Genomic DNA, 12130 nt, shown 5'->3' with positions numbered 1-12130 from the left:
CAATATAAAAATGCAATGTAGGAAATATGTAATTAACAAGTATTTGCTAAACGAAGTCAAAAATGCAAAAATTATTCATTGTAGGTATAAAAACTTGACCCTTGGAGACATTAATGAACAGATTATCTCTTTTTAAAGGCCTGCAACTAATAGAACTTTGTCTACTTTACTTGCAAGTAAGAGGTTTTATATTCCTTTCCAGAGCCTTAATTTTTAAGTTTCTCTCTCATCTAAAGATTATAATTTATTATCTAACTATAAAATACAATCTAATTAACAAACCCAAGATAGAAACAGCCACATTTTAACCAAAGCAGTAATGATCTCTCTGAACTACTCTGTTTCAATATTACATATCAATTAAAGGGAAATAAAATAATAGCTATATTCAAGATGGGAGGGAATGAAGTAACATTTTAACACAACTGAAATAGTACCTTTGTCCTGGATGTGGTTTCTTTATTCCCATTTTTTCCAAGTTAGCTTCATAAACTCTATTTATAACATCATTCCCCAACTCACACATAAGCTGTTTGGCAGAAAGACAGAAAATAAGCTATAATTTCCTAAAAAATACTATATTAATCCTTAAGCAAATACCTAATTCTTTGCAACTTCTGAAAACGCATATATCACAATGATACTGAAAGTTAAAATGAAACGAGGACTGAGAGCCTTATCAGCATTTTTCCATTTTTCACCTGCCCTAGAAGATTACTACTCTTTAAGACAGGGTTTCTCCTCACACAACCTCTGCCAGAGTTCTATTCCTCCACTGTGGTTAGCACAAGGCTATATACTCACAACATCAGCTAAGTTAACCGAAAAAAAGAAGCCTAAGTCCAGATAGGTTAAGCTTTAAACAACTCAGAACTGAAACAAACTATTTTCTCCCTGGGCTTCCCTGGTGGCTCAGAGAGTAAAGAATCTGCCTGAAATGCAGGCGACCCAGGTTCAATTCCTGGGTAGGAAAGATCTCCTGGAGAAGGAAATGGCAACCCACTCCAGTACTCTTGCGTGGAGAATACCATGGAGAGAGGAGCCTGGCAAGCTATATATAGTCCATGGGGTTGCAAAGATTCGGACATAACTGAATGACTAACACACACACATTTTCTCCTTAGATTTTATTTACATTTCTAAATATTGCTTCAATATTTTTTTTCAGAATATTTATACATTTATTTATAATGAAATTATGATCTAAATATTTACAACATATAGGAAACCAGAGGATACGTTTATACAAAGCCAGTCTGCAAAGTATTCAAATGTGCAAAAATGACAGTTCAGTATCTCAAACTACTCCTGGTTCAGCAGACTAGCTCCTTCACTTTCACACATCAATATTTGATACAAAAAAGTTCTTTTGGCAAAACCTGTAATGCCAAGAAAAAGGACAAGTTGCAATTTCAGTCACTAAGTCCACCATTCTATTCCAAGCAGTCAAATCTCTCTATTTTTAGCTGCAACCAGTTCTCAGAGAGACAGACCATTGGATGTCATTTCTGTGATGAGTTCTGACCAGCTTTTGATCAAGTAATTTTCTCAGACCCAGTTGAAGACAAGGAGCTTAGACGGGCAGTAAAAACAGCAATGGCTATCTGAGACAAGAGTGCCTGAAAGGTACCAGCTTTGGATAATCCCAATGGAAAAAATCCTTCAATATCCCAGGATTCAGCTATATCCAACAGTTCTGCATTAGTAAAACTGCATTTTCCAAAACAAAGAATCCAAAAAAATGAAATAGGGATGAGGAGGTTTTTAGATTTAAGTGCTGAAAGGAAAGGATGGTCTTAAAATCATTTCCCCACTAATAAATAGTAAGGCTTTGTTTGGAACCAGTTTTTATCAAAATTGATCAAACAGTAGTAAAATACAAATAAAACTTGCTTTATGTCAGAATAGGGGCTATTCATTTGAAAAAGACTGGACCAGGTCAAGGGTATACTGAAATGACTCTGTTGAACAAGCACATTTCACCAACTGTTAAAAAGCTTGAGACAAATTTGTAATTCTAAGTAAATTTTAACAGATGCTATGTCACTGCAGAAATAAGGATTTTCTTTAAAAAAGAATGGAAACCCTTTAAGAAAGGGCACACTCATCACTGACTTTTTCTCCCCCCCATCACTGACTTCTGCAAAAGTCCAAGATGGTTCCCCGTACAGGCCCCAGAGTCTTATTAAATCAAACGCATGCATTATTGCTAGAGAGTCACCAAGGCTCAAATCTCTGCTCCACTGTTGCCTATGGAGCCATCCAGAATGGCATCTGTTGTTTAGCTCGTGGTTGTGATGAAGGATACTGATATCCCAAACTCCAGCCCTGTGGAAAACTACTTGCATTTTTATGACCTCCGTGTTCCTCCTCTTCGTCAGATGAATCTGCAGCGTAAGCCACCAAGCCAAACCCCTTCTCTGTAGTTTTCATTTTCTTGACTGGATAATCATGACTCCCTGTTAAAGTCCCAGACCCATTCCTTTCGTCAGACTCTGTTTTTATTCCAGTCACTGGAAAGGCTGGTGGAGGCATCAACTGCCTGTCCCTCTCTCGCTCTTTGCCTGAGGAACTTGCCGGCTTCGATCCTGCACCTTCAATCTCATTCTGACTGGAGAAGCCTGTACCTAAATTAGTCATATGAATGGGTCCATGCTGGTATCCAAGAAGTCCAGATTCTCGTTCATCTGGCAGCTCCTCTGTGAATCGCCTCTTCTGTGCCTGGGGCTGACTTGGGAGTGGGGGCTGGGGCTGGGGTGGGGGCTGGGGGCCAGCAAGCAAGGCAGTTTTGACAGGAGCAGCAGGAATAAAAGGCCCACTCATCGGACTCTGTCCAGTGCTAGCTGGAGGCTGCACTTGTGTTATCGGGTATTGTGTTGGCACAGGTGGAACTCCAGTGGGCAGTGCTGGCAAGACTCCAGGTGCCAGAGAGACAGCTGGTGGCACTATACTTGGCACTCCGTAAGGAGGCTGGACTGGCTGCTGAGGAGGGGGAACAACAGGGTAACCAGACTGATAGCCATTGGATGGATAATATGGTGGCTGAGGAGGGACACTACTTATAGCAGAGGGTTGTGTATAGCCTGGTAAAGGTACCGCAGTATTAATCTGATTCACAAATCTAGAGTATTCAGCATGAACTGTTTGCAAGAGATTCTCACAGAGCTTCTTGGCAGCAGCTAGGCCTTCTGGTCTGGGATGACTGATGTAAATGTACATAGGTTCAAAAGCCTCTCGGCCAGATGCTGGCTCAATGCAGCCTGAGCCTTTCCCTCGTAGGAAGACTTTGGCACCTGTTTCAATCTGAATGTGCTGCAAATAGGTGCAGCCTGGACCTTCCACTTTCTCTTTGACATTAAAAGTGGGCACAGCATGTTCAAGACCCACGAATAATTTATCTTGAACATAATGCATCCCTGACTGGAAGGGAGGCTTGTGGCTAACAGCTGGAGACAGCTGTGCAATGGGTGCTGGCTGGTGATAGACAGTGACTGTTGCACCGTTAAAAGTTGGACTTGTCCCTGTGGCAGCTTTCACTACCCCATTGGTAATAATTTCTTTGATTTGGTTTACAGCTCTGTCCACTAATTCCCGTGTCTGGCCCTGAACATGAAGATACAATGGACGATCCCCTGGTCCTACTTTGGCCTTCTCCTCAGTTGTCATGAACCTCCCTCGAGTTGACACTGTAGCCCCACTAAATCGGCTGATCTCATCTTGAGTCTGTCCTCGGGTCAGCAAGTTCCTACAAGTGAGAGGCACATCATTGATCTCTACTTCAGCCACCACCAGGTCATCCTTGCTTTTATTGCTAGTTAGGCCTTTGCCAGGGGCCTGAAGCTTCTCAGCAGCATTCTGAGTTGGTTTCAACTTTCCTTTGGCCATGAGCATGGGATTGATCTTGGCAGCCACAGCAGCAGCAGCATCCAAGGCTCCAGAAGGTGCAGCTGTAGAGCCCCCCTGGCTTCCCCCACTGCTGGTAACCTCCCCGCCTGGGGTCGCCGGTGGCAAAAACAGATGGGGGGCTGGAGCTGGTTGGTTCCATTTGCTGCGGCCCCCGCCGGCTCCAGGATGTGTCGCGCTCCCCGTGGACATGGCGACCGGGTCTCTAAATATTGCTTCAATAATTTTTAAAAAGTATCAGACAGATGTGTTTCAACCAAAATTTCTAAAACGAATCCACTGAGTTCATATCTACCCACAGTTGATGCAGAAATTAGATTTCTAGCTCCCACTCCCCACTTACTTCTCCTTTGAATTCATATCAATTTATAGAATCTATAGAAATAAGGCTCTATCATATGAGCCAACTTATCGCTTCCATTTAGAGGTTTACACAATAATTCCACAAAGAAAACTTTTTTACTTTACATAAATAAAAGGATTGTGAGTTTATCTATGGATTAAAATAAAAACACAAATGCATTAAGAAATAAAATTTTCAGACAGAAATAAATGTAGAATACACTACAACCTTTAAGCTAACATTTTTTACAACAGGTAAACTGAACAGTGGGAATTAAAATGGGTACACTATCAATCAGTATAAATTTTGAAAGTCTTGGGCTTCCTGGTAGCTCAGATGGTAAAGAATCCGCCTGTAATGCAGGAGGCCCCAATTCGATTCCTGGGTTGGGAAGATCTGGAGAAGGGATACGCTACCCACTCCAGTATTCTTGGGCTTCCCTGGTGGCTCAGCTGGTAAAGAATCTGCCTGCAATGGGAGAGACCTGGGTTCTATCCCTGGGTTGGGAAGATCCCCTGGAAAAGGGAAAGGCTACCCACTCCAGTATTTTGGTCTGGAGAATTCCATGGACTATAGAGTCCATGCAATCGCAAAGAGTTGGACACGACTGCGCGACTTTACTTTCACTTATTAAAAACCCAGTTGTGATCTAAAATTATTTATGACACTTTCATAGATACGAATCCTTACACAGGGAAAAAGGATGTCTTAGTTTGATGACTACTACCCCTGACAAATGTAAATTTTCAAATGTGCCTATGCTAAAATAATGCAATAATAACATGATATACCAATCTGTTATGCAGCTCACTATGACAATATCTCATATTCTTAATAAAAATTTATATAATTACAAAATATTAAAATTAAGGCACAGAATCTAATTTTTGAGAAAACATAAAAATGCATGGGTGCTAGTTTCCTTGAAAGTGAACTGACATACAATTAAGAGTGCTACTTAACCATTACAGTATACTAACACATATATATGGAATTTAGAAAGATGGTAACGATAACCCTATATGCAAAACAGAAAAAGAGACTCAGATGTATAGAACTGACTTGTGGACTCTGGGAGAAGGCGAGGGTGGGATGTTTCAAGAGAACAGCATCGAAACATGTATATTATCTAGGGTGAAACAGATCACCAGCCCAGGTTGGGTGCATGAGACAAGTGCTCGGGCCTGGTGCACTGGGAAGACCCAGAGGGATCGGGTGGAGAGGGAGGTGGGAGGGGGGACCGGGATGGGGAATACATGTAAATCCATGGCTAATTCATTTCAATGTATGACAAAAACCACTGCAATGATGTAAAGTAGTTAGCCTCCAACTAATAAAAAAAAATGGAAAAAAAAAAAAAGAGTGCTACTTAAACTTAGAACTTAAAAAAAAAAAAACAGTAAGAAAACAACAGATTTGCCAAAATAACATCAGATATATTCCAATACAATTTAATTCACTGTTAGCATTGAGAAACTCATACATTTGCAAACCCAGATTCTAAAATATTGACTTTTGGGGACTCCTTGGTGGCCCAGTGGTTAGGACTCTGCCCTTTCACTGCAGAGGGTACAGGTTTGATTCCTCGTTGGGGAACTAAGATCCTGCATAGCCAAGTGGCAAAAGAATAAATAAATTTTAAAAATCTTGCCTTTTATGTGAAAACATAAAATATTTTAAAGCAAATATTTATTTTACCTTTAAAAGTTCAGGCTCCCAAGTATCTAAAGTTAAAGATCGCACTTTTGAGAAATGAACTCCAAGACTCCTAAGTCGGAAAAAGAAAAGACTGCATCAATATATATAAAACTTTCAAGTCTCTATTTGCACATTATGCAAGTTTATTATTCTATCTTAATGTGACACAGTCTCTAATATAGCCCTCAACACATATATAAATAGGGATAGATCTTCTCGTTAATGGTGAATCAAAGTCCTCAAAATCACTTCACAAACCAGAATTTTATCCAGTTCATAAAAGGTACAAAGACACAAACTGGCAGCCAAATTAGGCAGGAGGGAAAGTCCTCAAGCCATTCGGACACAAGAACTTACGTGTGTTGAACCAGAAGAAGTCTCTCACCCCAGGTGGGCATACTCACCGATGGATCCCAGAACACTCGATGCACAAGGTGATGCCCAGGTTGATGCTGGCCCACCGTGGGTCTGCCAGACCGCAGTCACAACAGCTGGCGTTCCCTGGTATACACTGGACTCGCTGCAATGCACTTTCTCCTTTTAACAGCTTATCTTTCGACTCATTTCCAGAATCCAGGCTCCCTGTGGATGGAGACGATTTCTTATCCAGCTTCTAAAAGAATTAAGATTTAGAAAAACAAAAAAGGACTGTAATACTATATTGCACACTACATGCTCCAAACAAAAGCTTCCAATCAACAATCTGAAGGCCTATTATGGGCCTAAGAAGGACACTGTTCTAAACACTGGGGGTTCAAGAATGAAAATATACAGGATCTGCCTTTAGTCTTATACGGAGAAATACATTAATAATAAAAAAATAACACAATGGTTGTATGTACAAGATAAAAAGGCAAAGAGAAAGAGGAACAGGAATTTAGCATGCAGGATGAGAGACAGAGAGAGTACGCATGAAACTATTAAGACTCAAGAATAAAATAAATACTATTTTATACCAAGTTTTTCCAAGGTATTCAATGAACTGCAAGCAAGTTGTTTCAATTAATGCAGTGAATTACTGAAAATGGTATGGCCTTTTACTAAAGAACAGATCAACTGCATAATTATAATTACAGAGTGAATCAACAATATGACACACAATGTCTAAAAGCTCATGAGAAAATAGGAGAAAAGCAAAAGGTGGCAGATAAGCAAAAAACTAATTTTTTAAGTGCACAGCAAAGACTATACCAATAATGACCAAGTACAAAAACAGAGTTTGGGGATCCTATGCAAATAAACATACAGCCTAAAAAGTCTTTTGGTTTAAAAACATTTCAACTTTAATAAGCCAGTATTCTAGAACAGAATTCACACAAATATAATCTTGCCCATCTTGAAAACAATTCAACAGCCGTTAAGCGTGGCTAGGCAAAGAAAGCATGGGGATATGGTATTACAGAGAGGACTGAGCTGGGCGAGGAGCATACCCTCAGATGAGAGTGACCCCAGGGAGGCTGTTGGTTCCCAAGCAGGAGAAGAGGGTCTCTGCGTAGGGAGACAGTCCAACAGAGGAAACGAGAGCCTGAAGACAGAGAGGAAGCACCAAGCGGTAGGGCCGCCCAGTGTGAGGTGTTAAGTCTGGCAGGTGGGAAACGGCAGCGGAGAAAGCATACTGGTCACATACAGGGGGACTGAGCATATAAGCAAACCTGCTAAAAATAAACGGAAGTCAGATTTCTTACTTCAGACAAAGGAGTTATTTATATGAAAAAGGAGAGAGAACAAACCCTGTTGTATTACATTAGGACTGGAGATGACAACAGGCGCCCTAATGGTTTTAATATAAATAGATTTACAAAGTAGTAGAGATGTAAATGTGTATATACACATGTATATTCCCTTATCTTGCTTTCTGAAAAACTATTCTCTATGCAAAAGAACTAGTGTACTTTGGAGAAACTGCTGATTTCAAGGCTAGTGCAGAGAAAGTACAAGAAGATGAATTCAGAACATCGCATCATGCTAGAAGGTAGGGAAGAACTTCAAGATTGTTGGGGAAATGCCAAAAGGATGCAGAATCCAGGGCTCCACTAGAAAAATGAGTCAATCTGAGCAACAAAACAAATAATGATAGTAATGGATCATAATACATTGACTAAAACAGGGCTGTATCCTCATATAATTAAATTTAAACTTTAAAGTTTGAATAGGAAAGCATATTTACATAGTCTCAAAGTACATACTCCCCATACATACAAAATACTATTACAAAGACAGTATTTCAGTAGAGATGTCTAGCAGGCACTACCTTAGTCAAGTGATCAAAGTTAACATCACCAAAAATGGAACAAATCAAAATCTCAGGCCACCTGAGAGGATGCAGTGAGAAGAACACAGCATCATTTATATAATATTCCTACCAACAAGAATAACTTTGTAAGTAAACATATCAACAATGGGGGATATTCTACAAAAGTTTGCAATCTTCAATACAACCAAGGTCAAGAAGGTCAAAGTAAAATTGAGGGACTATTACTAACACTGAAGGAAACTGAAGAATCACGACAACTAAAAGAAACCTGTGCTTCTAGACTGGATCTTTATGCTGTAAAGAACATTACTGGGACAACTATTGAAACGTGACATTTGAGAATTAAATGGTAGTAATGTACCAATGCTCATTTCTTGATTATGATTATACAGGAGAAATGTCCTAGTTGTGGGAAGAACTCACTAAATTAATAATGGTGATGTAGAATATGTTAGCTGCTTACTCTGAAATAGTTCACGGGGAAAATTATTTGTATTACTTGGAACTTCTCTGTAAGTTATAGATTAATTTAAAATTTAAAAAAAGAAATAAAACCTGTTATCAAAGCGTATTTGATAATGTGAATTAGCTCGTAAGCAATTATCATACAGAAAAAGGATGTCAATGCACAGATGATGCTTGTTCACTCAGTATTCCTTTATTAGCTAATGCTTTGGCACCAACTTAAGAGAAGCTGATAGTAAAGAACAGTAACACAGGAGAACCTGGGCTGGACACTTCAAGGAATACGGGACTGAAAATGACACCCATCCTTCATTCTTCTTGGCTCATTTTGGCCATGTGCTATGACTTGAAAGTGTTTACTACACCATCTTCTCTGATATTTATGTGTTCTGCACATGTCACCAAAGCCGCAACCCTTTTATACCCGTCCTTTAAGCTATCTTCACCAATTTTTAAAGATAAGTCCTATATGTCCTCTATACTATAGTGTTTATTTACTACGAATTCAACTGTGCTAATATTTTTATTGAGATTTTAAAGTTCCTAAAATTATTCAAGTTACAAACTTAGGTAGGTTTTAGGTTGGCCCCATCTCTATTTTTCCTATAATACCTACTATCTCTGGTGTACGATTCTGCTAACACAGGTATTTCAGCCATCCACTAGCTTCTTCATCAATATGATCTGGATACATATCTAAATTTGTTCCCTGTCACAACTCCGCTAAAAACTAGAGAATTTTGAAAGGTATCACCTGAGTCCTTATTGGACAAAGGTGTGATAATTTGAATGTGAAAAAAGAGTAACTACCACAAATTAATTAGGACCCATTATGTTTTTTTTTCATTTATTTTTATTAGTTGGAGGCTAATTACTTTATAATATTGTAGTGGTTTTTGTCATACACTGACATGAATCAGCCATGGATTTACATGTGTTCCCCATCCCGATCCCCCCTCCCACCTCCCTCTCTTCAGATCCCTCTGGGTCTTCCCAGTGCACCAGACCTGAGCACTTGTCTCATGCACCCAACCTGAGCTGGTGATCTGTTTCACCCTAGATAATATACATGTTTCGATGCTGTTCTCTCGAAACATCCCACCCTCACCCATTATGCTTTTAAAAATCCATGAGCTTATAATGATACCCCCCAAAACATTTATCTGTCCCCACTTCAGTAGCTAATAAATCAACCAAATGTGGAAATTAAAAGCAAAAAATTTAAGCATCTCTTATTAAACTAACTAAATAGCTCCACTGATGAAGAAAACCTGTATTTCACATAAGAATGCAAGTTAATAAATGGATATGGGATGAAAGAACTAGAAAATCATCATTTTGCAATTCCCAATAAAATTACAAATTCAGCTACAAAACTATTAAATGAATGGTTGATGGGGCCTAGATTTTATAGGGTTAAAGTAAGAAAAAGATTTTTTATACAAAGCAATGAAGTATTAATAGACTAGGAACAAGAAAGGAAATGTAACATGACAATGAAGGGATCACACTGTCATCTCCCTAATCCAACACGTCTGCTTTATCTTCACAAAGAAGATTTTAGCATTGGCAATGGTTGGGTAACAATATTGTATTTCTCTCATTGCAACATGAAGTATACACATCACCTATGTTGTAATCTATGACAAGGAATTCTACTGGAAAAGAAAGCCTAACCTTTCCAGCAAGTCATAGTCATGGGGAAAAAAAAAAGGAAATATTCTAGATTGAAAGACAAGGAACACTGGACTAGATGCAATGCCCAGTTACAAAACTAAGATCCTACTTTGTAAAACAGGTTATAAAAGACATTTTTAGGACAACTGAAGACATCTGAATAGACGGAGTTATAGCCAGTATTAAGAAATTACTATTTAGTGTAGAATGACATGATACCTGTAATCTACTTTAGAAACTTTTCCACTGTATTGTTTTCCTCTATTTCTTTGCATTGATCACTGAGGAAGGCTTTCTTATCTCTCCTGGCTATTCTTTGGAACTCTGCATTCAAATGGGTATGTCTTTCCTTTTCTTTCTTTCTTTTTTTTTTTTATTAGTTGGAGGCTAACTACTTTACATCATTACAGTAGTTTTTGTCATACATTGAAATGAATTAGCCATGGATTTACATGTATTCCCCATCCCGGTCCCCCCTCCCACCTCCCTCTCCACCCGATCCCTCTGGGTCTTCCCAGTGCACCAGGCCCGAGCACTTGTCTCATGCACCCAACCTGGGCTGGTGATCTGTTTCACCCTAGATAATATACATGTTTCGATGCTGTTCTCTTGAAACATCCCACCCTCGCCTTCTCCCAGAGTCCACAAGTCAGTTCTATACATCTGAGTCTCTTTTTCTGTTTTGCATATAGGGTTATCGTTACCATCTTTCTAAATTCCATATATATGTGTTAGTATACTGTAATGGTCTTTATCTTTCTGGCTTACTTCTCCTTTGCTTTTCGCTTCTCTTCTTTTCACAGCTATTTGTAAGGCCTCCTCAGACAGCCATTTTACTTTCTTGCATTTCTTTTTCCTGGGGATGGTCTTCATTGCTGTCTCCTGTACAATGTCACGAACCTCCATCCATAATTCATCAGGCACTCTATCAGATCTAGTCCCTTAACTTTATTTCTCACTTCCACTGTATAGTCATAAGGGATTTGATTTAGGTCATACCTGAATGGTCTAGTGGTATTCTCCACTTTCTTCAATTTCAGCCTGAATTTGGCAATATGGAGTTCATGATCTGAGCCACAGTCAGCTCCCGGTCTTGTTTTTGCTGACTGTGTAGAGCTTCTTCATCTTTGGCTGCAAAGAATATAATCAGTCTGATTTTGGTGTTGACGATCTGGTGATGTCCATGTGTAGAGTCTTCTCCTGTGTTGTTGGAAGAGGGTGTTTGCTATGACCAGTGTGTTCTCTTGGCAAAACTCTATTAGCCTTTGCCCTCTTCATTCTGTACTCAAAGGCCAAATTCGCCTGTTACTCCAGGTGTTTCTTGACTTCCTACTTTTGCATTCCAGTCCCCTATAATGAAAAGGACATCTTTTTGGGGTGTTAGTTCTGGAATGTCTTGTAGGTCTTCACAGAACCGTTCAACTTCAGCTTCTTCAGCATTAGTGGTTGGGACACAGACTTGGATTACCGTGATATTGAATGGTTTGCCTTGGAAACGAACAGAGATCATTCTGTCGTTTTTGAGATTGTATCCAGGTACTGCATTTCGGACTCTTTTGTTGACTATGATGGCTACTCCATTTCTTCTAAGGGATTCCTGCCCATAGTAGTAGATATAATGGTCATTTGAGTTAAATCCACCCATTCCAGTCTATTTTAGTTCACTGATTCCTAGAATGTCGACATTCACTCTTGCCATCTCCCGTTTGACCACTTCCAATTTGCCTTGATTCATGGACCTAACATTCCAGGTTCCTATGCAATACTGCTCTTTACGGCATCGAACCTTG

At 39.4% G+C, this 12130-nt stretch overlaps 1 protein-coding gene and 1 pseudogene across 5 annotated transcripts in view; both read right to left on the bottom strand.

Annotated features, from left to right (window-relative positions):
• ACAP2 (ArfGAP with coiled-coil, ankyrin repeat and PH domains 2) overlaps positions 1-12130 on the bottom strand; it is a 162286-nt gene that overhangs the window by 18718 nt on the left and 131438 nt on the right. For all 5 annotated transcript variants that reach the window (XM_070466206.1, XM_020877838.2, XM_020877840.2 and 2 more), the window contains 3 exons: positions 6349-6557; positions 5945-6014; positions 438-529 (listed from right to left, as the gene is read on the bottom strand). In XM_070466206.1, coding sequence (XP_070322307.1) covers positions 438-529; positions 5945-6014; positions 6349-6557 — 371 coding nt within the window. The remainder of the gene's footprint in view (positions 1-437; positions 530-5944; positions 6015-6348; positions 6558-12130) is intronic.
• Positions 439-4343, bottom strand: LOC139034730 (KH homology domain-containing protein 4 pseudogene; annotated as a pseudogene).

The sequence above is a fragment of the Odocoileus virginianus genome, chromosome 4 (genome assembly GCF_023699985.2).
Source record: "Odocoileus virginianus isolate 20LAN1187 ecotype Illinois chromosome 4, Ovbor_1.2, whole genome shotgun sequence".
Lineage (NCBI taxonomy): Eukaryota > Metazoa > Chordata > Mammalia > Artiodactyla > Cervidae > Odocoileus > Odocoileus virginianus.
This window is presented reverse-complemented; position numbering and strand designations above follow the sequence as displayed.